Raw genomic sequence first — 24,531 nt, 5'->3', positions numbered from 1 at the left:
CAGGAAATTGAGTCTATGGGTCTCTGGAAGATAGGCTATGGATAAGAATACTTTTTTCTCGTAAAACACTAAGACATTTATAAACTAAGGGAGAGATCATGTCCTCATGGGCATGATCTCTATTGTTAACCTTTGGTTTTGCCTTCCCTTAGCTTTAGGACAGCCAGGAGTTCCCAAGGAATGCCAAAGACAACACACCTGGGGGTGAGAGGGGGAGGGAGGGGGTAGGTTGTGGGGTGTCAGCTTGTGCTTTGTCCTCAGCTGGCCTTCTGCTCTCTCATTAATTGTATATGACCTTTGTTCAGACCCAAAGCCTGATTTATGGGCCGCCACACATGCATTGTACATAGGCTTTGTGAATGACAAAAAATATCTTGTCCTTGAGTTACTGATCAATACTCCTATTCCCTGCATATCTTTACAATAAAACTTGTGATTCCTGCCCATATGCTAATCTATAATCTCAGTGAAAAAAGTACATAACCCTGTAAATACTGTTAATTTCCCAGAGCACTCTCTTCCCTGTGAAGTGTGTTTCCCTGGCAGCTGTCCTAACTTGGGCTCGAATAAAACTCTTTCTCACTTTCAGAGATTCTGAAAGATTTGTTCATTTGGTGTCAACTATATCAGGGCTTTTATCTTGTATGTAGTTTCTCTCTTTTTTTTTTTTTCCTCTCTCTCCTTTAGCTCTCTTCTCTCTCCCTCTCACCCAAACCTCCTCCACTATAGGTTTGTTTCCTGGGACAAATAAAAGAGATTCTAGTACCTCTGCTTGTTTGCACCTTGGAGGGGAAGGTGGGGAGGTGGGCAATAATGTTAGCCACTATGCTTTTGCAACACTGCCAAATGTAAGTCCAGGGTGGCCATGAAGGGCACAATGCAACTTTCAGGTCATCTAAACTTTCAAGATTTAGCATCATTTTATTGAAAATCCTGGAAGATAAAGATTTTATTCCCTCTTGGACTTGAACTGATATGAAAATGCTGCTCAGTGTCAATAGACAAGATGGCTTAGTAGCAGTGTCATCATGGACCAGATGTGGTTTACCCAGCTCGGCATATTATGGCTGTAAAGCCATTGGAACGCACAGTCCTCCTTGATGCTCGCCATAAAGATTAGGCAACTATGAGCTAAGAGAATGTCCATAGATGGTATTAATTCTCTAGGTATTTGCTGATAGCAAAGATGAGATTCCTTTTGATCTCTTTGGTCAAGTCTTCCTCAAGTCTAGACTAGGCTTTTATATACCTTAATAGAGCCCTTGTGAAATGATTTAAGCTTCCTCCACTAGGTTTTGAGTCTAACTAGTCTGAGAGCCATGTCCACTTCATCTCAGTATCCCTTGGCCCCACCCTCAACCCATCCTCCTCCATTTCCACCACAGCCACCATACCCTAGTCCTAATCGTGATTATTTTTGGCCTTGGCCATTGGTTTCCCTAATCCCAGAAAAATCTGACAAATGCAGTTGCAATTTCCTAATGTAGGCTTAGGTAAATATGTGATCTGCGGAAAACAGTCCACCTAAATGGACTCACCATAAATGAATGGTATGTGGGAAAAGTCAAAACATAAGGATCCATATTAAGATCATTATACATACACAGAACAGCAATCATACTCACCCTTTCTCTGCAAACAGTAGCATTCAAAGCAATTTTGGAGAAATTCAAAGACCATCTGAACAAAATTAATTTGATTTTATTTTTATTTTCTTTGTTATCATTTCAGTTGTTTACATTTCTGCAAAAGCACCAGAGAGCACCAAGGTTACTTTAAAAACAGCTGGGCAGAGTTTTGTTTTGTGTGAAACTAATAATAGTTTTTGTTGTTGCTGTTTTTAAAGGGGGTACTTCTGAAAAGGGTGTTCCCCATACTTCAGGCCAATGTCCGTGGCCTTCTGTGGGAGAGCGGTACTGACCTGTCTGGTTTGATTCACAGCCATTCTGAATGTAGCTTCTTCCTGAGACAGGAATAAGAAATGGGCACCAGCTGTTCTTGTGAGGACCCAAACCTCCAAAATCTGCTCGATCTCTTGGGATTCGACTTTTTTGACATTAGAAAGACACCCTCAGGAATAATTTTAAACAGAAAAAAAATAAGTTCAGATTCTATTCATCTAGATTCATCTGGTGTTCACCCCACAGGGGCCAGGAAGACATGCTTTCATAGCACGGTGAAGATACTGTTGGTTAAACTCCAATAAGGTCCGACTGAGTGAGGCTGTGAGGTCTTGCCAAACAACAGAAACCTAACCCTGTCTTCTCCATGCTTAGGGCTACTGATCCTTGTTGGGGGAAGTTTGCAAATCCTCCCTACACAGTCTTTAATATATAGATTAAATTAAACATCATAACCCAGTCCTGCCTTCACTACCAGGAAAAAAGTTGTGCTACTAATTGTATTCAACTCTCCATTCTTCCTTTCCAAAAACCCTGAAACCACATGACATTACAGACTAATTGCAAAGTACATGAGATGCTAATTATCTACTGATAGCATATACATAGTATATGTAACTAGTATCTATGTAGAAAATCTCTGTGTAACATTCAGCCCTAAATAAATAAATAAATAAATAAATAAAACAAACAAAATAGCAGTTTGGGATCTGAATATATTTAAATAATTACCGTGAGGCAGAGATTCTTTTATGCCTACCAAAATTGCCATGTTTCTCTTTTTGCTTAAATTAGCAGAACCCAAATATTTAACCTGAACTATAGCTGCCTAATCAAAAGACTATATTTCCCAGCCTCTTTTGCTTGCAAGGTCATGTGACTAAGGCCTAGCCAATGAAATACAGGAAGTGTTGAGCTTGAGCGAGACTTCTGGGAAGTCTCCTTAAACAGGGAGAATATGCATGTCTTTGCTCCTTCCTCTATTCTGCAAGAACCATGGATGCGAGGGCTGGAGATGTGGTCACCACTGAGGTTTTGAGGACAAGGCCGACGAGGGCTATATCCTAATGGTAGGGGAAGAAAGCCTAGGGTTTGGATGACTTCATCAGGTCCCCTGATGATCAACCTTCAGGTTTCTTCTATATAAGAAAGAAAGAAACTTCTACTTTGTTTAAACCACTTGTATTTTAGGATTTGAATTCTATGCCACTAAACCAAAATCTAAGTGATACACTCAAATCTTTACATTCTGCTGCACTATGGTAGCCCAGCTTCCTAAGCGTTTCTCTCCTACCTACATATTATCTTTTTGGTGAGCTTGGTCTCCTTTGGGCCTCATTTTTCTCCCTGTCACATTTAGTCACATCCTTCCTTGGGTTCCAGTCACCAGTAACATCTTCAAGCTCCTGAGCGTAACACACAACTGTACTCCCTGTCCCAGATAAATGGTCATTTTAGGACATGGAATGAAAAGAATTCGTCTGTGGATAAACTGCTTTGGCACAAATGCTTTTTTGTTCCTTGCCCTCCTGGAACCACCAAGATGGTAGAACAGAACAGTGTGTGCTAGAATTTTCCGGGACTGAGAGGGGAAAGGGTTTAATTTAAAGAAAGAATCTCCTGGAATTGGGAGACAATATATAGGCTACTAGGACCAGAGAAGGATGGAAGTTATTGGAAGTTTAGACAGTGGAAGTTTCTACATCCTGGGTGGGATCCTTGTTGGAGAGATTGCCTGAGATATTGTCAGAGTCAAGCAACTCTACAATGCTGTAGGGGGAACAGTCCTCCAGACCTAGCTTGCTGCACAGCCAGCCACAGAAGCCTTTCTCCATGTCCCGAGCAGCTTGCCACCATGCTCCCCAGGACCATGAGAGCTGGACCACAGCAGCATAGAGGCCCAGGGAAGAGGCCATGGCCATGATGAGCACTGGATAGAAGAGAATGAGGCAGGGGCAACATGAGATCTTGTGCCAGAAGGTCCTCTCCTCATTGTACACAAGGAAGATGTTGTACCAGGTGATTGTGCCATAGTAGAAAGAGACAACAAAAGAGAGGATAAAGACCACAGGCAGACAGACCAGTGTCCAGAGGACCACATGGGGCCCACGATCTGCTCCCATTTGGCAGGCCTTTCTGTCTTCAGGTGTTATCTCCCTTGATGACCCTTTAGGCTTCGTCAATTCTTGCAGCTCCTTCTCTGTTAGTGTGACATGGATGTCCACCATCTGGCCCTTTTTCTTTCCTCGTGTGATGGTGCCAGTTAACGTGACATAGCGGCTGTCCAAAGGCATGTTCCACATCCCTGCAGGGCATCAAGGATGCGACGTTAAGGTCAGAAGAGTGGACATTTAATCACAGGGTCATCATCTGAGCTGGAGGCTGAATACCACAGTTTCTGTTTTTATAGCACCTGGCACAGTCCTGGAGTCAGTGATTATGGGAAGATGAAGTGGGTGGACCTCCCTCCCTCCCTGATGTTATGACTCCCTTAGGGGACTCTTATTCCACACACGTGGGCTCTGAAGAAACTGGGAAGCAGGTTGACTTGCTTTTCAAGTTCTCTCTCCACTTTGCTGGGCCTCAGTCTTGGCATCTCTATAATATGGAGGGGTATGAGGAACTTTGCCATAGACACCAGTTCATAATGACCTTTTTCTAGTGTATAAGTACGTTAGTATCCACTGATGTGTGTGAAGATTGTGCTGCACGTGTGTCCTACCGATGGGCAGTGCACTCCCCTTCCCTGCTCACCTCTGTCCCTATGCTTCCTTGAGACAAGGTTCCCTCACATGCCTATGGTCATCTCAGCCCTCACGTCCAAGCTCTGGACACACACACCACACATATCACACATGTACACCGTCCTCATACACATACCCACACATTACCACCAACACCACCAAACTGCCGTCTTTTAATCATCCTGGAGTGACACCAGAGCTACTGAAACACAGAAGTCTGTGGCCCCTTGGTATGTGAAATATAGTCTACAAGGGGGAGGTTAGGCAGGGTGGGAGGGGGGTAGTAGGCTACTGGAGTAGACTCCAGTAGGCTGGAGTCTTTCTTCCATGGCTGGAAGAAGTAGGAAGGTTGTACTGTTCACCCAAAACCTAATGATCTCAAAACCTCCCTCATCTCACTAAACAGTAAATGACACCACCCCATCCTTCTCTGTTGCTCCTGTCAAAACCCTAGGAATCATTGCTGACTCCTCTCTTTCTCTCACTCCCTACCTCTGATCCATCAGCAAGTTCCAAATCAGACCCAGAATCCAGCCTGTCAGGGCACCTGGGAGGGCTCAGTCAGGTTAAGCATCTGCCTTCAGCTCAGGTCATGGGATCAAGTCCCCCATCAGAGAGTGTGCTTCTCCCTCTGTCTGCTGCTCCCCCTGTTTGTGTGTACTCTCTCTCTCTCTCTCTGCCAATACAAAAAATATTAAAAAAAAAAAAAGAATCCAGCCTATTTTCCCTAGCTAGCTTTCCTGAGGTCACCCTGGTCCAGGCTTCTACATTAGTGCTATTGTGGCCTCAGGGTTGGGACAGTCTCTTATCAACTTCTACTCTTGTCCCTTAGAATCCACTCTTTTATAAAAAGCCAGAAAGATGGTTTAGAAATAGAGGCTATCTCTCCTTTGCATAAAAGTCCTCCAATGACTTCCATTTGCACTTTAATCAAATCCCAAACTCCTTACTATGACTTGCAAGGCCCAGCATGAACCTCTCCACCACGGCTGCTCGTCTTCCCTGAGAACAGGGGAGTAGGCCAGTGGTGCTTCCATCTTAGGATCTTGGCCTCATTTCATAGTCGGCTCCTTCATTTCGTTCAGATCAGCTCAAGGGCCACTTTCCAGAGATCCTCACATGGCCAGGCGATCTCCTTCCCTACGCCCTCCACTGATCATTTTGCATCACTGTGGTTTACGGTCTTTGCAACTCATACCACTCCCTGAAATTAACTTTGAATGACTGCCTTGTTCACTGTCGGTCTTCCCTTCACTAGAAGGCAAACTGCACAAGAGCAGAGATGTTGCTGGTCTTTTCTACAGTGGGCTTATGTCTTAGAGAACAATCCTGCTACACAATCGATCTACCTTACCCGTCTATTGCTGCATGGTGATGCTTAGTCCGGACACTCCACAGCTCCGTTAGCAGCAACAGGTATTTTCACACATGCATCCTTATGCCCATGGGCCTAAGTTTCATGGGATACTGAGAATTTCTAGAATGTAAGACATGCAATCTGAATTTAATAATTATTGATAAATGTCCCTACGAAGTGGGTAAAACAGAATTCCATTTCCACTGGAGGTACATTGACAGCACAACTATTTTCTCACATTGATGTTATCCTAGTGTACCCAATTTTTGGCCAACCTACACGTAAAGGAATATTACCACTCACTGCTATTGTAATTCGAAGGTTCCTGATTATTATAAAAGTCAACCATTTGCTTCTTTATCTTACGTGTATTAAGTAATTAGCATAGTCTTAAAAATATAAATAATTAGCATAGTCTGCTTATATTACTAATTTTTGTGTATAAATCGGTCTCTTCGCTTACACTAGGAGTTCAAAAAGGACAGAGATGATCTCTGCATCACTGTGAAGAGAACAAAGTCAATGTTTAATAAATACTGCTGATCTGTAGAATGAAGACTGTGATATCGCCAAAAGAAAGGTATCAATAGGGGCGCCTGGGTGGCTCAGTGGGTTAAAGCCTCTGCCTTCGGCTCAGGTCATGATCCCGGGCTCCTGGGATCAAGCCCCACATCGGGCTCTCAGCTCCGCAGGGAGCCTGCTTCCTCCTCTCTCTCTGCCTGCCTCTCTGCCTACTTGTGATCTCTGTCAAATAAATAAATAAAATCTTTAAAAAAAAAAGGTGTCAATAAGTCGAAGTAGGTCAGTGAGCAAATCCCTGTCTTCTGGAGAATCCTCATTCCTTCCTGTGGCTTTAGGTAAGTGGCCCCAGAGACTCACCTTCATCTGCAGGATAATCTAGAAAATCATCTCCCTCCTCTTCTTTAGGCCGGTCTCCACTTTCTGATTCCCCAGGCCCCTCATCTAGTTTCTCATTTTCTGACCGGTAGATGATGATAGATTCAGGGCGGGACTCTTTCCTCTTCTTTTTCCTGCGACCCATTGTGGATTCCCCATCCAGGGCCAAGGCAGCAGCCACAGCCTTCCTCAGAGAGCCCTGGTGGTGAGGGCTTGGGAGCTGGCCCTCGCCTTCTACTGGTGCCAGCTCGTCCATGCTGCTTCTCTCGTCTAGTTATTCCTTGTGAAGAGTCTGACTTCCTTGAGCAAACTCACGATCCGCACAGCACAGAGCTTCTTCCTGGATGGGGCTAAGCAAAGATGTTCCGTCAGTGTGTTTCACAGGAAAGATAGGCAAGCAAAGCCATCAATAGGAAGGAGATAGGATGAGATGGAAAGGGGTCTGGGAGATGATTCTCAACTTGCCCGAAAGCTTCTCCTCGCTTTCCTTCTCATATCACTGTATTTGGGGAATGCTGCAGAAATACTCTTACAAGATTGGATTGTCGTGAATAAAATTTTATTTGTATTGTAATAATATTTGTGTAATTTATGCAAACTTATAAATTATGCAAAACCCATCAGTTCAGCTGGGAGATGTTGAGTATGAAGAAGTTGGGTGAGAAAGCCTTATAGATAAATGGGATTTAAGAACTACTCTCGCTCCCACCAAACTTGACAATTTGGATGGCTGGGGCCAGTAATCCAGTCATCTGGCTGTTGAGTCCTGCAACCATACTCAAAAGGATGAATGGAACTTTTAGAAAACTCCCCAAAGATGGCACAATGTCACCAATCACGTCTACCATGGTATTCTATGAAGAGCACATGCCTCTTGGCTTCTTGTTAGCCCAAGATCCCAGAAAATTCCTGGGTTCTCTCCTATCACATGTGGGGAGACCAGTGGAGAGGATGCATGGTTGCCCACTCTTAAGATTCTCTCTCCTTTCTGTTCTCCAGGTAAAAAGAGGTGGGGAGAGAGGAGAGTCTATGTAACATCCTTTAAAGACACTGACTGGCCCGTGATTTGGGTGCATTGAACCATTGAGAAGACAGAAATGCTTTCAGTGCTACTACCGAGCAGGGAGAAATTAGCAAATACCCAGTTAGTCAAATTCAGGCAGCTAGTTGCTCAGATGGTCTTTTTTAAAAGTAATCTCTACCATACAACATGGGACTCAAACTCACAACTCACAACCCTGAGATCAAGAGTCTCATGTTCCACCAACTGAGTCAGCCAGGTACCCCACTCATAAGCTTGCTATTAATTTATTTATTTATTTATTTATTTATTTTTAAAAGATTTTATTTATTTATTTGACAGACAGATCACAAGTAGGCAGAGAGGCAGGCAGAGAGAGAGAGAGAGGGAAGCAGGTTCCCTGCCGAGCAGAGAGCCCGATGTGGGGCTCGATCCCAGGATCCTGAGATCATGACCCGAGCCGAAGGCAGAGGCTCAACCCACTGAGCCACCCAGGTGCCTCTCATATGCTTTTTAAAACAACAACAGCAAACAAGAACAAAAACTAAAACTCAGAAGCATGTTATTATGGACAGTTTCAAACATACTAAATGGAGGACCTTATTATTATGGAAAGAGGCATACTGTACAAAAGACAGAGAACAACCTTAAGGACCCCTCATTGTCCCTATGATGATAGCTTCAATAATAATCAAAATATTCATAGCCAACTTATTTAAAGGCAAACCTCAGACACCATTTCATCTATTTCAGTTTGTTTCTCTCCCATATAAAGAATCTTTGGGGAAAAAAAAAAAAGATACCCACAATATCATCATACCTCATTGTTTTTAAAACAATTCTTTAATATCATCCAATATCTAGTCAGTTCAAATCTCCCTGTTTGTTTAACAGTTTAAAGTCTATTTTCTGGAATTGGGATCCCAATAAGGTCTATGCAATGCACACAGATCCTATGCCTGTTTGTGTGTGGTAGTGCCATCCAGTAGAATTCCTGCATTACACCTCGAATGATGCTAGCGCAACTGAGGAAATGCTTTTTTTTTTTTTTTTAAATGAATTCTAACCAATTTAAAAATAGCCACATGTGGCTAGGGACTACACTATCAGACTGGTCCATATGTTTGTCCTCCAATTACTTTCCTTCCAATTTCTTTGTGGAAAAAAAGCAGGTTATTTTCCTTGCAGATTCTCCCAGCCTAGGTTTTGCCGACTGCATTCCCACACGGTGTTCTGAACCACACGTATTTCCTGTACACTGGTAGCTAACTAGGCTTGATCGGATTCATGTTGGAATGTTTTGGGTTGGTTGTTTTGGCCAGACAGTGTTATAGAGGGCATTTTGTACTTCCATCTGGAGACACCTAATGGCATTTTGGCCATTTTTAAAAATGAAATTAGTAGCCATTGATAATCATTGTCTAGACCCACTAATTCACTATGAGTTGCAAAATGGTGATATTCCACTGGATATCAGGCACTGTGAACAAACTCAGTTTTAAACTTGGTAGAAGAGACAAGCAGCCCTGTTATCATCCATTATTATTACAAATTATACTGGGAAAATATCTTTCTGTCATGACTGTAGTGATAGCTTCTATTAATATGAAAAATTTCTGAACTACTTACCTCATAAATTCCCCATTCACAAATAACTGTATTTATTATGAAGAATTGCTAGATTCTACTACAATCCTGCCACCCCAGGATCCTGGAGACAGGCTACTCTCCAGTAACTCCAGGTTGCCTTATTCTCAACTTCCAATTCCTCATTTTGTCCCAGTGGTCTCTGAGTATTTCCTTCCTTCCAATCCCACTTGCGTACCCTTTGATTTCTCTTTATCCCCAACAGTGAGGCTTCTTCTCTCATTTGTCTGAAGCGATCCTAATGTCCAGTGGGCTGGCCCAAACAGGGGAGCAAAAATAAACAAACAACAAATTGAACTAGGCTCTAAATGCCACTCAATTCGAAGCAAATCTCATGTTTTGAGATTATCCATCTTTGACATTATCATGTGACAGGGCCAATTCTATATCGTAATTCTTCAAATGCCAAAACACACTCTTTTCCTCTCATCTCAATGCATCTTAAGACCAATGGACTGACTTCTTACCCCAAAGCCTGAGCTACCTTCTGGGCAAGTATCTCTGCCTGATTACCCTTTGTCCAAGTTCTTGTCTTCTACAGTTTATTTTCTTATATATCTCTCCACTGGATTGCAGGCACTTAAATTCCACCACCTTTGTGTCCTGGGCACATAGCCCAGACTGGAATAGAGAGATTTTGACTGACAGAAGTGAAATGTTCCCAGGTAGAATGGGAGGGTTATAGGAAGTTCTCAAGCCTGTCTTTGCCTGGGGTGGTCTAGGCTGTTTGAACAGAAGGCGTATCTTCACCATCTTAGGCAAGGAACTTGCCTATGACATGTTTCAGAACACAAAAATCCAGAGCACAAAGTCTTCCCAAGATAAATTGATTCAGAACACAATGAACCCACCTATTAGAAAGATTAAAGCTCAGGTCATGATCCCAGAATCCCGGGATCGAGTCCCACATCGGGCTCCCAGCTCCACGGGGAGTCTGCTTCTCCCTCTGACCTTCTCCCCTCTCATGATCTCTCTCACTCTCTCTCTCAAATAAATAAATAAAATCTTAAAAAAAAAAAAAAGATTAAAGCACCTAAGGGAAGTCAGAATTTGGAACTCAGTGATAAGAATGTTGAATTTGACTTAACACATGCTTGCCTTACTGGTGTCAAGAAGCGCAAACAGTGCTCCCCTACCAAAGGATCCCCAGGGCAGAACGGACAGCCAGCGAAAACGGACTGGAAGAAGAGGCTGTGTGTGCATCTCCCTAAGGTTAACAATAAAGAGTGTGCGTAAATTTTGAACTTCTACTTTCTAAGATTCTGTACTTAATATAAAAATGTTTTCCCTGGTATAAATCCTCTAGTAAAACTGATGCTTCATAAGTCATACCAAGGTAATTCTATGATGCGGGTGACCTCTGAATGCACCACTTTATATCTACTGTAAGAGTACAAACACCAGAGCTTGAGAGTGTGAAAATAAAGAAATATCATTTAAAATAGACTCAGGAAGGCCTGGCAGGGGAACTCTGGTTCACATACCACTCCTTGCAGCCTGCACAACCAGCAGAAAGAGAAAGTTAAGAATTATCTTGACTGGGACACCTGGGTGGCTCAGTTGGTTGGACAACTGCCTTCCGCTCAGGTCATGATCCTGGAGTCCCAGGATCGAGTCCCACATCAGGCTCCCAGCTCCTCAGGGAGTCTGCTTCTCCCTCTGACCTTCTCCTCACTCATGCTCTCTCTCACTGTCTCTCTCTCTCTCAAATAAATAAATAAAATCTTTAAAAAAAATTCTTAAAAAAAAAAAAGAATTATCTTGACAATTGCTTTTTTTTTAAGTCTTATGTGTTTAAGTAATCTCTACATCCAACGTGGGACTCAAACTCACAACCCTGAGATCAAGAGTCTCATGTTCCACCATTCCATCATCTGCTTTCAAGAAAAGAAAGATTCCTCCCTGCCTCAGCAACAAGGCACTAACCACTACTTGCAGCCAAAGTGAAACGACCACAGCCTTGATCTCTCTGGTCTTCAGTGAACTTGTGTCCAAAACAACTCTCTCCAATTTCCTCTCAAAACTTAATAAAAGCTGATCTTCCCTTTGTCTCTTTGGACTTATCTATGGTTCATCACGCATTCATGGAATAATAATCACTCTTTATGGGCTTGTGCAAACCGAATAATGTGTGGTGTTCTAAGTCTTCTGTTTGGTTGGCCATGAACCAAAACAAACAGGGACAGACTGGTGTTAGGTAAAAGGAAGAATTTCTAGATCCCCAGGACAGAATAATAAAACAAGAGTCAAGAGAAGCATTTGTGTCTCCTGTAAAAACAAATGTGACTATCTGGTGAGCTGATGAGGTGTGGGAGGAACAATCTGATCTGTAAGCAAGGAGGGTGATGACGCTTGGAGACCCCATTCAAATCCTTTAGAGGAATCAGGAAATAAATAAAAAGAACTGGTGAGCTCCTGGTAATTCACCTTAAGGGTCTATTCCCTGCCTCCAGTACAGCTAATTTTACACAGGTACTCAGCCAGTGTGTACTAGCAAAACATGTAACTGCCTCTGACTCACCTCAAAACATGATCTGAAGGGCTTCTGGCTGGCTCAGAGCCCCACGCTGGGTGTAGAGCTTACTTACAAAACAAAAACCAAATAACAACAACAACAACAAACTCCATGATTTGAGAGTACAAAATGGCCCAACAAACTTTAAGATGGTTTGTTTGGTAGTTATGATAAAAGATAGCCCTCAGAAATGGTTTTAAACCTGTCCATTGATCAACAACTTCCCTCAGCGGAGATGTTTTTGGAAACCAGCCCGTCAGAGTCCATCCCTCATTTCTAGAAGTCAATCAGGTCAGTAAATTTACCTGTCAGAAGCCAGGGGCTTCCACGGATGAATTGACTTTCAAGTTTATTCAAACAGACAGTTGTTGGTCAAACAGGTTTAAAATTACTCCTGGTGACTACCTGTTATGGCTAGAGAAAGTACTTTTTTGTTCTATTTGCCGTGAGGATGAAACGAGATCAGGTATGTTTTAGAACAAGGCATATTCGTTATTTATTGTCCTGTAACAAATTACCACAAGCTTCGAGGTCTAAAAAAAGAACTACATATTCTCCTATACAGTACTCTGTGCCAGTAATCTCCAAGTGTCTCAGCTGGGCAAGGAGTCATCTTCTCAGTCTCCTTCCCACCTACAGAATTTGGGGGTCCAAAGGCCTTTTTTGCTTTTAGACAGTCTCTGAATTCCTTAGGTATTCTGTCAATACAATTCTCTTAAAACTTTGTGGCTTTCTTGTGAATAGTTTTTCTGGGTCAGAAATGTGAGAGTATCTTAGTTGGATGATTCTGTCTCAAGGTCTCTGAAGATGGCAGGGCAGCCCTCATCTGAAGGTTTGGATGGCATCAGAGGATCTGGTTCCAAGATGGCACACTTGCATGGTGCTGACTCAGTTCCTCCCTATATGGGCCTCTCCATGGGCTGTTTGAGAATTCTCACAACAGTGCCTGGTTTCCCTCAGAGTGATCTGGGAGCAGATATTCTTCTTGACCACTCCAACTTTTTTTTTTTTAAGTTTGTTTGTTTATTCATTTATTTATTTTTTGAGTAATCTCTACACCCAATGTGGGGCTCAAACTCACAACCCCAAGATCAAGAGTCACATGCTCTTCTGACTGAAGCAGCCAGGTGTCCCTCAACTGTACTCTTGATCCTCTTATCTTCCTCATCCTTGACTTCCTTCCATTCTAATAGCTCAACTTCTCCCCTTTGCTGATTCCTTTTTGCCTGTCAATAAACCCAGAAGTCCCTATGTGGAAAAACCAGCTTTACCTTGCCACTTACTTAATGCAATGTCCTGTTTCTTTGTTTCATAACTATGCTTCTCTATCAAATAGTCCATCGCCATTATCAGTTCATCCTCTCAGTGTCCTGTTCTCTTTACCATCTTTTTCTCCCTTCTCCCAAACCCCTTTCTAACACACACACACACACACACACACACACACACTCCCCAAATGCACACAAGTAAGTCATGTGCAAAGATAAGGAATAGGTCGGGAAATGAGCATTTATTTAGCCTTATGTGCCAGGCTGTAAGCTCAATTTTTAATGCATGTTACATAATTTGCACATCTCAACAAGCTCTCTGTTAAATAAAGTGAGAGAACCTGGTTTTAAGCCTAAATTGTTTAACTTCAAAAGCCCAGAATTTTCCCACCAAGATTAAGAAGTCAAGTGTTCATGGTGGCTGCAGTAGACAGTTGATGGGTTTTTGTTTTGTGTGGGTTTTTGTGTGTGTGTGTGCGGTTTGGGGTTTTTTTGTTGTTATTGTTTGTTTGGTTTTGGTTTTTGCTATCTCAGCCTCATTCCACTTTCCTTTGGTGATAGACCCACTCTTTTCTATGTTGAATACAGCCTTAAAAGTCACCAGAGTGGCCCCAGTGATGATTTTACCATCCTTATCCTCCCTGCCCATACCACAGCCCCAACGCTGCTTAATTCCAGGTCTTTCTTGAACCTTTCTTTACCTTCTTTGACTTCCTGTCTTCAATCTCTTGCTACCTCTCAAATTCTTCTTTGGCCTCCTTTACTCCCTTATCTATCTCCTCCACCCACAATAGCCAGCCCTTTGAGACTCCATTCTCAACCGACTGCCCTCTATTCTCAACAGTATATTCTTCTCCTGTTGAACTATGCAGCCTTCCTGCCTACCTCTGCAGGACACCTCTATGCCAAGAATGCCCAAATATGGATGTCAAGAATTAATGTATCCTCCAGATGGATTTCCAGCAGCCTAGTGGATATTCTCTACTTAAATATCTCATCAGGGGCACCTGGGTGGCTCAGTGGGTTAAGCCTCTGCCTTCAGCTCAGGTCATGATCCCAGGGTCGTAGGATCGAGCCCCACATCGGGCTCTCTGTGCAGCAGGGAGCCTGCCTCCCCGCCCCCCCGCCCCCTGCCTGCCTCTCTGCCTACGTGTGATCTTTGTCTGTCAAATAAGTAAATAAAATCTTAAAAAAAAAAAACCCTCATCATTTCTAGCTATGCATGTTTAAACCAAACTCATCTCTTTATTTCTAGCTGACTTAACCTCTTAGTGTTACGAAGAGGACAGGTAAAGGGGGAAGAGAAAGGAGAATGGGAAGGGGAAGGAAAAACCCTACACCATTTATGTTGTGCCTATTCTCATAAAAGAACATTTGCTTACTGTATCATCTGTTAGTCTCTGTGTTACTTGCTTATATATGGTTTTCCCATTTCATTACATTCTAATACTTTTTTGGACAATACTATGTGCCAGATATTGTACAATTGTCCTAGGCACAATAATCCTAAGAAACAAATACTATTTTACAAATGAGGACATTTGGACTTAAAATTAGTAAGAACTAAAACTCACTGGATATTTAGAACAGGTGCTGTTCTAAGTGCTTTACAATAATCATATTACTTAATTGCCTTAGCAAACCAATGAAGTAGGCACTATTTTATTCCCATTTAGAGAAGCAATGTGCTCCAAGTTACGTGGTAGTGGGGCTGGGACTTACAGCCAGGTTTGCTCATTTCAAAGCCTATGTTCTATTCATGGGGCCATGCTGTCTGCCAGCATTTACCCAAGATTCTATACTTAAACCCTTAGAATTGTCTTGGATGAATCCATTTCCCATGTTAGAGATGGATTCCTATGTCTCCAATAGTAATCAGTCTCTGCCACTCATTCCTATGAAGTTTCTTTGATAATGTCTTCACTTGAATGTTTACTACCTCCATATACCTCTAACACTACTTCTTCCAAGCTGGTCTCTCACCTTCCATTTCAGAATTCTTCCTCAACCATGTTAAATGGTGATTAACAAAAATACATCATTTTTATGTTGTCCAGTAATCATCACCATCTTGCCATGCCTAACTAAACTATACCTAAAGGGTCTGTCTGGAGTTTGAGCTCTCCCCATTCATGGCCCATACTAGGCTTCAGTAGCAAACTTTCCCCTTCTGCGCAACATGACTAGTCAACACATGTACTTATGTTAGTTCCATCACCATCTTCACTCTTCTCAAGCTGTTTCAAACCTGGCTCAAGACAGACTCACTCACTCATGTCCGCCTACTCCAGTCCACCCATCTGTCCCCACCCCAGTCCTACTGTTGCAGAAGAGTGGGAAGAATGGAATGAGTGTTCAAGTATAAAATGGCTACGATGGATGGATACTTCAAAAATGCTAGTTTCCAATCCCTTTCTTTTGCCTTCTTCTACTCTGTATTTTAGTAGCATTTGTCCTCTGTGCTATGCTCTCTCAGTGCTTAATTCTGCAACATTTCATATCATCTGGCATTGAGTATGAATGGTTTCATTATTTTTCATTCATCTTCCCAAGGAGATTATACAATTTTAGAAATCAGGACCTTTCTTATACTTCTTCCCCTCCAATGGGAAGATCCTATGGTTAGACATATAGCAGACACTCAATATGTCCTTGTTGACCCAATAGGGCAGAGGGGAAGGCAAAGTGCCAATCAGACACAGGATATAAATGGTAGTGCCTGGATGGTTCAGTCCATTTAGGATCTCACTCTCGATTTCAGCTCAGGTCATGATCTCAGGGTCCTGAGATCGAGCTGCTGTTGGTCTCCTGGCTCAGCGTGGAGTCTGTTTCTTCCTCTCCCTCTGCTTCTCCCCCTGCTCATGCTCTCTCTCTCAAATGAATAAATAAAATCTTAAAAAAAAAAAAAACAAATAGGATATAACTGTTAAGAAAGGAAGGCTTAATTATCTTCCCCATTTTTGTACACTTTATTATGCTGTTAATATCTGATCTGAGAAGCAGGTTCTGACCATTTCTCCGTCCTTTTAGAGTCCATAAAAGAAAGGGTAAAGCAAATCCCCCAGTTTCCAAGGCTTTGATCAATAGAATTAAGAGAGGAGACAGGACTTTGCTCTTTTCTCTGAAAGTTAGGCCTCGCCCATCCCTCACTTCTACTGCGGTCTGAAGATTATTAATAAATGTGATACAGCAGAACAGTAACTTCAATCAAACACTAACTCTAAATTCTTGGTCATCCTAGGGGAAAAATAGATTTTAAAGAACAAGTTTAGATTCTCATGCATTAAATAACTGGTTTTAAGCTACTCTTGAAGGAAATTCTGCAGATAATTTTTAATTCTTTCATCCATCACTTTTTCCCACCTCCATTGCTACCGTTCTTGTCTAAGAGGTCTTGCTTTGCTTTTCTTCCTTCCTTCCTTCCTTTCAAGATTTTATTTGTGTATTTGAGAGAGGGAGAGAGAGAGCACTCATGCCTGTGTGTGTGGAGCCTGATGCAGGGCTCAAGACAGGGCTGGATCCCAGGGCCCTGAGACCATGACCTCAGGTGAAACCAAGAGTAGATGCTTAACCAACTGAGCCACACAGACACCCCAAGGACCCCCTTTCTTACGTGTGGTTCTAAAAAATGCTCCTTGTCTTCTGGCTTCTACTACTGTTGTCCTCCAATCAATTCTCCACTTAGCAGTAAGAAAGAAGTTTTTTTTTTTAAGATTTTATTCATTTATTTGACACACATACAGAAAGAGAGATATCACAAGTAAGCAGAGCAGCAGGCAGAGAGAGAGTGGGGGAAGCAGGTGCCCCACCAAGCAGAGAGCCCGATGTAGGGCTCAATCCCAGGACCCTGAGTTCATAACCTGAGCCGAAGGCAGAGGTTCAACCCACTGAGCCACCCAGATGCCCCAGAAGGATCTTTTGAAAACATAAATAAACTCGTGCCACTTTCTGCTTAAAACCTCCAGTGACTTCTTACTGATACAAAACAAAATCTAAACTTTTTCATGTGGTCTAAGGACCTACATGATGTGGCCCCTCTATCCTGCCATCCTATGTAATATACCACCTCCTTCACAAATACCTTCTATGCTACAATTGCACTGGCTGCTTACACATTCCTCAGGAGCACCCAATGTTTTCCCACTTAAGGCCTTCAATACTGTCTGCCTTGCCTTGTTTCTGCTCCAATCTCGCCCTATCACATGGCAAGCACCTTGCTATTTCCCAAATCTCTGTTTACTTGTCAGCTCCTCCAAAGCTTTCCTGACACCAAGCCTAAAACGGGCTCCCTACCCTGCTTTTCATGATTCTTTATCACAGCAGCCTGTTTCCTGTATAAGACTTAACAACATCCATAATCAAGTTCTATTTCTTCTTTCTTTTAATTTAATTTAATTATTTGAGAGAGTGAGCACGAGCAGGGGGAGGAGCAGAAGGAGAGGAAGAGGCAGAGTCCCTGCTGAGCAGGGAGCCCAACATGGGAGCTTGATCCTGGGACCCCAAGACCATGACCGAGCTGAAAGCAGATGCTTAACAGATGGAGCCATCCAGGTGCCCCAAGTTCTCTTATTTTGCTTGTTTATTTTCTATCTCCTCTACTAGACTAGAAGGTCTAGGAAATAGTTCCATGTAAGTAGGCCAACACATACATGTTCGTTCAATAAACAAATTTTAAGTGACTGAATTAATGATTTGGGCTGGGGGAGCAGTCTGAACTGGTAGTAATTAAAGATTAGTCTGATTTTTGTCAAAGACTTAGACTGAAGAAAGGTTCAATAAAAAGACATTAAGGGGCACCTGGCTGGCTCACAGGATGGAGCATGTGACTCTTGATCTCAGGGCTATAATTTTGAGCCCCACATTCGGTGTAGGGAACACTTAAAACTTTTTTTTTTCAATCTTAAAAAACAGAAAGGAATATTAAAAAGTTCCTTTATACTTAATAAACAATTATGGTATAATTTTATCTGTTTTCACCTCCAGTAATGGAGGGTTCTGCTGGTCACATGACTCTCCTCCTAAAGATAACATTTCCCAGCATCCCTTGCATCAGGTGTGATCGGATGACTAGTTTCTGGCCAAAAGCATGTGAGCAGCTGTGATGTGTGCAACTTCTCTGCTTGGCCCTCTCTTACCTCTTTTCACCTTCTTGAGACCTGGAATGTGAACCTGATGAGCCATCTTTCACCAGGCAGACAAAAGCAACCCAAAAGAGATGACAGTGGACTGACACAGAAAGAATAAAAGCCATTAGAACAGCCATAAACCCTCTTCCTCTGGATTGTAATATGAGAGAAAAATATTTATCTTGGGTTTTTGTTGTTGTTGTTGTTGTTGTTGTTTTTAAAAGATTTATTTAGGGGCACCTGGGTGGCTCAGTGGGTTAAGCCTCTTCCTTTGGCTCAGGTCATGATCTCAGGGTCCTGGGATCAAATCCCACACCAGGTTCTCTGCTCAGCAGGGAGCCTGCTTCCCCCTCTCTCTCTGCCTGCCTCTCTGCCTACTTGCAATCTTTCTCTATCAAATGAATAAGTAAAAATCTAAAAAAAATAAAGATTTATTTATTTTGGAGAGAGAGACGGCACAAGCAGGAGGGGCAGAAGGAGAGGGAGAGAGAATCTCAAGCTGACTCTACCCTGTGCCCAGAGCCTGATGTGGGACTTGATCTCACAACACTGAGATCATGACCTGGGCCAAAACTAAGAGTCAGTGGCTGTACTACCCAGGCCCCACAATACTTATCTTCCTTTAATCCAGTATTATTTTGGTCTCTTAAGGCAGCCACACAGAAATCCTACCTAATATACTAGAATTGCCCCAAAAGTTGGTGGGTTCTAATTTGTCAGCCCTAATGCATAGGTAGATCCTGACACACATTTCAAAGTTAGAGCATAAAATGACATCATCCCTGATAATGGGTGGTTTAAGCAGTTTTTATTTTCCTGGGCGGGGGGGGGCGCGGATTCTAAAACTCAGCTGTCCAGTACAAAGGACATCACACTGATGTTCGCTCAGCACCCACGCCCTCACCCATGAAACCCAATGGAGAGCTCAGTACAGTCTGTACTACCATGGCTAAATGTCAGCCTACATTCACATGTTGAAATCATGTTTCATATGTTGAAATTCATAATTATTGAATTTGTATGTTGAAATGAAGATTTTATTTTGTGCTTGAAATGAAATGTTGAAATGAAAATCTTCATTTCAACAGATGAATTCATGTTTAAATTTGTATGTTGAAATATTCGTATGTTGAAATCTTAATCCCCAAGTGAGGGTATGAAAAGGCAGAGTCTTTGGGAGGTGATTAGGTTATGAGGGTGGAATCCTCACACACGAGATTAATGTCCTCATAAAAGAGACCCCAGAGAACTCTCTTGCTCTTTTTGCCACGTAAAGAAACAGCAACAAAATGGTCATCTACGAATCAGGCTCTCACCAGACCCTGAATCTGCTGGTACCTTGATCTTGGACTTTCCAGCATTCAGTACTATGGAAAAAAATGTATGTTATTTAAACCACCCAGTATGTGGTCTTTTCATTACAGCAGCCTGCACAGACTAAGACAGCTAGTATTCTCTACGTGTAAGGAGTTAGACAATAGTGTCCTAAAAGGAGTTTTATTAAAAGAAAATCAAGAGCTCCTAGGCATTCAGTAAAAACCCAAAGATTCACAACACCACAAAGTGAGCACACCTGTCCAGCTATGGGGCCTTTCTCAGGCTGAGTCATCACAAAAGTCTCAAGTCCTTGCTTTCTGCCCGCCAGTTCCCCTTCAGTCACTCAGTCACTAACTGCTGCCACCCTCCTGCCCCCACCTCCCCGCAACCCCTGCCAAAAACACACACCTCCACAGTGGTATTACATGGCTCCTTTAAGGACCTCTCACTATCATGCATGATATGGATAATTTCCCCAGAGTCTGCTCCCAATTCTCTGCTCCCAGGTGGTCATGGGAGCAAACGTGATCCAGTGCCTTCTCCAAACCCATCCGGATACCCAGCATAACTTGGGGGATTTGGTGGGTGGAGAAACCAGGAAGCTTTGAAGCCTCTGCCGTAGTGTGCATTGCAGGAAAGAAAACAACCTGCATGGATGAATTATGGCTGGAAAAAGCTAATAAATGGCAAGGACACCCGGCTTATCTTCTGGATACAATAAGGAGTGTGTGGGCAGCAGGGGAGGGATGCTATGGTAAACGTAAGACCACAGGCCTTTGCAGAAATAGGAAGCTGTGTCCCTCTCTTCCACCCACCAAGCCAACTGCTGTCACAGAGAAACACAGGCCCATTTGGCATAGGTTGTTTAAAATTTCCTGTTAAAGTTCTGGATTTTAATTGTTGTGATTAGTCCAAATTTAAATAAATTTCCATGTAGACAAACCACCAAAACAAAGCAAAATATGAATCGTCTGCTATTTTGCTACCTTTGGTTTATAAAGCTTCAAATCAAGGCACCCTGTGTCATTGATTTAAGAACAATCAGGGTTTTTGTTTGTTTGTTTTGTTTTTTATTTCCATACTCCTGCAGAGTTGTTTGGTCCCATATGTGACCAGTTGTGACCCATATGGTCACATCTCCCTTTCCACGGAACCTGAATTGGGTCTGGAAGAGTAGAGTATGATCATTTTCAAGTTAACCTACTACTATTACTACAGTGAACTGTGCCTTGCTCCTGCCTTACTGCTCTTTCAATTCTCATTTCTGTATCTCTCACCCAAAGAGCCACATATCCCCTGTGGGGTGCCCATACCCTTCCACTAGCACTGTGATTTACCACCACGAGATGCACTATGTCAGCTAGGAAATAAAATGCTTACCATTTTACCACCAAAAATCACCATTAGCTCCTCTCAGGAAGACAGTCTCATCAATGTAAAGGTAGAAAGGATTCTGGCTCAGACTGATGTCCATGATTGGAGCCATGTTGGATTAGCAACTTGAAACTTCTAATCTGGCCAGTGGCTGTTAGACTGTATCCTGTTCCTTCATGGTCCGGTGAGCAGTATCTCTCAGGTCACTGCCCAGTCTACCTGACCTGAAAGGCTCTCACACTGAAGGTTGGTTCATCATCTAGAAGCATCTGGCTTGTCTACAGAGGAAACAGCTCCCGGTAGCGAGGGTAGTGGGTTACGAGGAGCTCGAGCATCTCCGTATTGTTAAGAGCTATAAAATTGGATCTTCCTTGTCTGAGCTTTTGTTCGTTTATAGGGAAACAGGGGTGGCCCTATTCTCACTCCCATTGTATCTACATGCTAGAATGAAAACTCTACAAAGGCAAGGACAGGGGTGCCTGGGTGACTCAGTCAGTTCAACTCCTGCCTTCAGCCCAGGTCATGATCCCACGCAGCCCCATGCACGCTCTTTCTCTCTTAAATAAATAAAATCTTCAAATAAAAAGAAAAAGGCAGGGACAGCTAACTGTACCATCCACTATACTGGAAACACTGACGCTTTGTTTCCTGTGAACTGTGAACTGTGAATTGGTTAAGAGTCTTGTTTATGTAAGCTGGTTCAGTTCTGGACTCTTACTTCAAGGTGAGGGCGTGGGATGGGGGTGACTAGATGCCTCACTGACATTCTTTTTTGCACCAAGAATCTGTGAGGCTGAGTGAGTGCTGAGAATCTCACAGGCCCCCGTCAGTTATGAGCCAGCAGCTGCTTTGAGGCATGAAGAGAATGAAGTTACCAGGCAGATGGGGTGGGGGAGGGGTGGGGAGATGGGTGAGCAGCAAGCACATCCCAGAAGACAAGGCAGTCAGTGCTAATAGGGGATGGCACAGTGGGAGTGTGGAAGGATCATGGCCCAGGAGATGCCTTCCCCACCCGCCCCGGGGAGCAAAGGGGGCAGTGATGCAGAGTGTAGGACAGCTTTTGATTCAGCCAAAGGAACATCAGTGTAGCATGGCGTGGATGCCCTGTGAAGAGATGGCTCAAACCGGAACCAGAATTAAAATCTAGAAACAAGAAGGCTCTATTGCTGAACCTCCGGACCTTGTGGGGTTAGCAGTCTTTCAAACCCTGTCCTTGGTGAGAGACTGGGCAAAGAGCACATGCCTTTTCGTTTTAACAGATCTCTTAAAGAGACCTCAACATTTCTCTTAATCACAGACTCTCTGGACAGTGAAAAAGGGCCTTTCTGACTGCTCAGACTGCAACTTCCTTGCAGCCCAGGAACGGCTCCTTATCATCCTCAGCGGGTGACATTGGCTTAAAGCCAGCCCAGTCGCCTTTTCACTGGAGGACTTGGGAATCCCTCAGTCTCCTCAGTTGCCATACAAAGGCTGCGGTGGATGTAGGCCCACAGGGACCCACCCTGGCAGAGCTATGTGAATCCACAGGTCCAAACCAGATCACCAATCACATTAAATTACACTTTTGATAAAAGAATCTTTAAAAGTAACAACGTACTCTTTGCTCTCAAGAAAGAAAGCAAGGAATTTTCTAGAATAATAAAGCCCTAGACCTGAGTCACTATTTCTCATCCTACTAAAAAACAAATACTTTGTCATTGAAATCAAAGCACTCTCTAGCAAATGGGAAGCAGAATGTGGAAGAGGTGTCTTCCTTCCTTTAATGAGTATAGATTGGAATTCGTCATCAACAAATGAGAAGGGCAAGTTTTCTTCCTTTTTCTTTCTTTCTTTCTTTTTTTTTTTTTAGAGAGAGAATAAAGTGCAAGAGGGTGGGGAGTGGGATGGGGCAGAAGGAGGGGGAGAAATCTCAAGCAGGCTCTGTGCTCACAACCCTGAGATCATGACCTGAGCTGAAAACAAGAGTCAGGTACTTAACTGACAGAGACCCCAGGGGTCTGCCAGGGCAAGTATTTCTTAAAGGAGGTCCAAGGAGAGTAAGGTGATGGGAGATCAGAGAGGAAGTGATGTCTGATACCACTTTTTTTTCTTTAAGTGTTCCCTTTTTTTTTTTTTTAATAAACATATAATGTATTATTAGCCCCAGGCGTACAGGTCTGTGAATCGCCAGGTTTACACACTTCACAGCGCTCACCATAGCACATACCCTCCCCAATGTCCATTACCCCACCCCTCTCCCCCTCCCCCCTCCCCCCATAATTCCACTTTTAACAAGACCCATTTCTAATCTGCTTTGTGAATAACTAGCTGGGGGGTGGGCCCAACAAAAGGATGGCCTTTGTTTGCTTTTACATCATTTTAATACCTTGTAGGTGAAAATACAGAATTCTGACAGCACACGGAAATAGCGTGTTCCCTGAATTGTTAAAACCACAGCACCACACACATTCCCTAGATCTGCCAAATTCTTAGGCCAAGTCTCAGTAGGACAGTCCAGGCATAAGCTCTCTCTGGTGGGGGGACAGCGGGAAGCTAGATGAACAATGCCGAGGAGAATCTGAATAATAACCCTGGGCTCCTGGACATCAAACTGCGGATGAGAAATCCCACGCCCCTCCCCCCATCCTCCGAATGCTTGCTTCCCTGCTTGAGGAATGAACCCGATGCTAGGATCTCACACACCTACATCAGCGACCTTGCAGGAAGCACACACCCGTGGATTCATCAGTTCTGCAGCCTGGCTGAAATGGATTAGATCTCGAATGGGGTAAAGGTTGCATCTCCCCTTCATTCCTGGGCGGGGAAAGGGAGATGAGGTGGCGGTGGGCTCGAGTTTCTTTTTAAGATCCTTTATTGTCTTGGTTCTGTGGATAACTACAAGGGCATCCCACTCCCCACCCCCACCCCCAACTCAGCGCTCAGCGTCCCTTCCAGAGGGGGAAAGGATCTGGAGGCCAGATTTCTTCCCCCGCAGCTAAGCCTGCCCCTTTCCTTCCCAGCCAGAGGCACACAGCAACTGGAGCCAGAGCCTGCAGCCTCTCCTTCCCCAGGTGCCCTGGAGAATTCTATCTTAATTAACCAGGAGACCTAGAGCACCGAGGATTTTTGGAAATGAAGCACGCGCCCGCTTTTTGTCTGCTTCCCTTCCTTCCGTCCCCACGATGGCACCGAAATTAAAAACAAAAACCCAAACCCAACGAACAAGGGATCTCACCTACACATGCCGCGGACAAAGTCTGGCAGAGGACCCAGACCCGGTCGGGCAGCGCCGCCAGGGAGCAGCGGTCCGCTGGGAGGATGGGGACCTGCCCCGGCGTGGGGGGGGGGGGGGGGGGGGTTGCGCGGGCGCCGGGGGCGGAGCGAC

At 43.5% G+C, this 24,531-nt stretch overlaps 2 protein-coding genes across 3 annotated transcripts in view; one reads left to right on the top strand and one right to left on the bottom strand.

Annotated features, from left to right (window-relative positions):
* Nucleotides 1-1,933: 1,933 nt before the first annotated feature.
* On the bottom strand, nucleotides 1,934-24,484 carry TMEM169 (transmembrane protein 169). 2 transcript variants are annotated; one of them, XM_032354735.1, is made up of 3 exons: nucleotides 24,382-24,484; nucleotides 6,882-7,249; nucleotides 1,934-4,206 (listed from the first exon to the last, which is right to left on the bottom strand). In XM_032354735.1, exons 2-3 carry the CDS (start codon nucleotides 7,153-7,155, stop codon nucleotides 3,584-3,586), a joined length of 897 nt encoding a protein of 298 aa, XP_032210626.1. In that variant the 5' UTR covers nucleotides 7,156-7,249; nucleotides 24,382-24,484; the 3' UTR covers nucleotides 1,934-3,583. The 2 variants fall into 2 exon arrangements, with proteins under 2 accessions (XP_032210626.1, XP_032210628.1); XM_032354737.1 differs by having other exon boundaries at nucleotides 24,386-24,484.
* Nucleotides 24,048-24,531, top strand: part of LOC116597264 (peroxisomal trans-2-enoyl-CoA reductase-like) — a 35,769-nt gene continuing 35,285 nt past the window's right edge. Inside the window, exon 1 of the mRNA XM_032354733.1 lies at nucleotides 24,048-24,428. Coding sequence (XP_032210624.1) covers nucleotides 24,329-24,428 — 100 coding nt within the window. The 5' untranslated portion in view covers nucleotides 24,048-24,328. The remainder of the gene's footprint in view (nucleotides 24,429-24,531) is intronic.

This window comes from Mustela erminea, chromosome 8, assembly GCF_009829155.1.
Source record: "Mustela erminea isolate mMusErm1 chromosome 8, mMusErm1.Pri, whole genome shotgun sequence".
In the NCBI taxonomy this organism is placed as follows: domain Eukaryota; kingdom Metazoa; phylum Chordata; class Mammalia; order Carnivora; family Mustelidae; genus Mustela; species Mustela erminea.
This window is presented reverse-complemented; position numbering and strand designations above follow the sequence as displayed.

Coding starts and splice junctions, on each gene's coding strand:
- TMEM169 (XM_032354735.1), bottom strand. CDS start 7,155: ATGGACGAGCTGGCACCAGTAGAAGGCGAGGGCCAGCTCCCAAGCCCT. Junction 4,207..6,881: donor AGATTATCCTGCAGATGAAG/GTGAGTCTCTGG, acceptor GATGCCCTGCAG/GGATGTGGAACATGCCTTTG.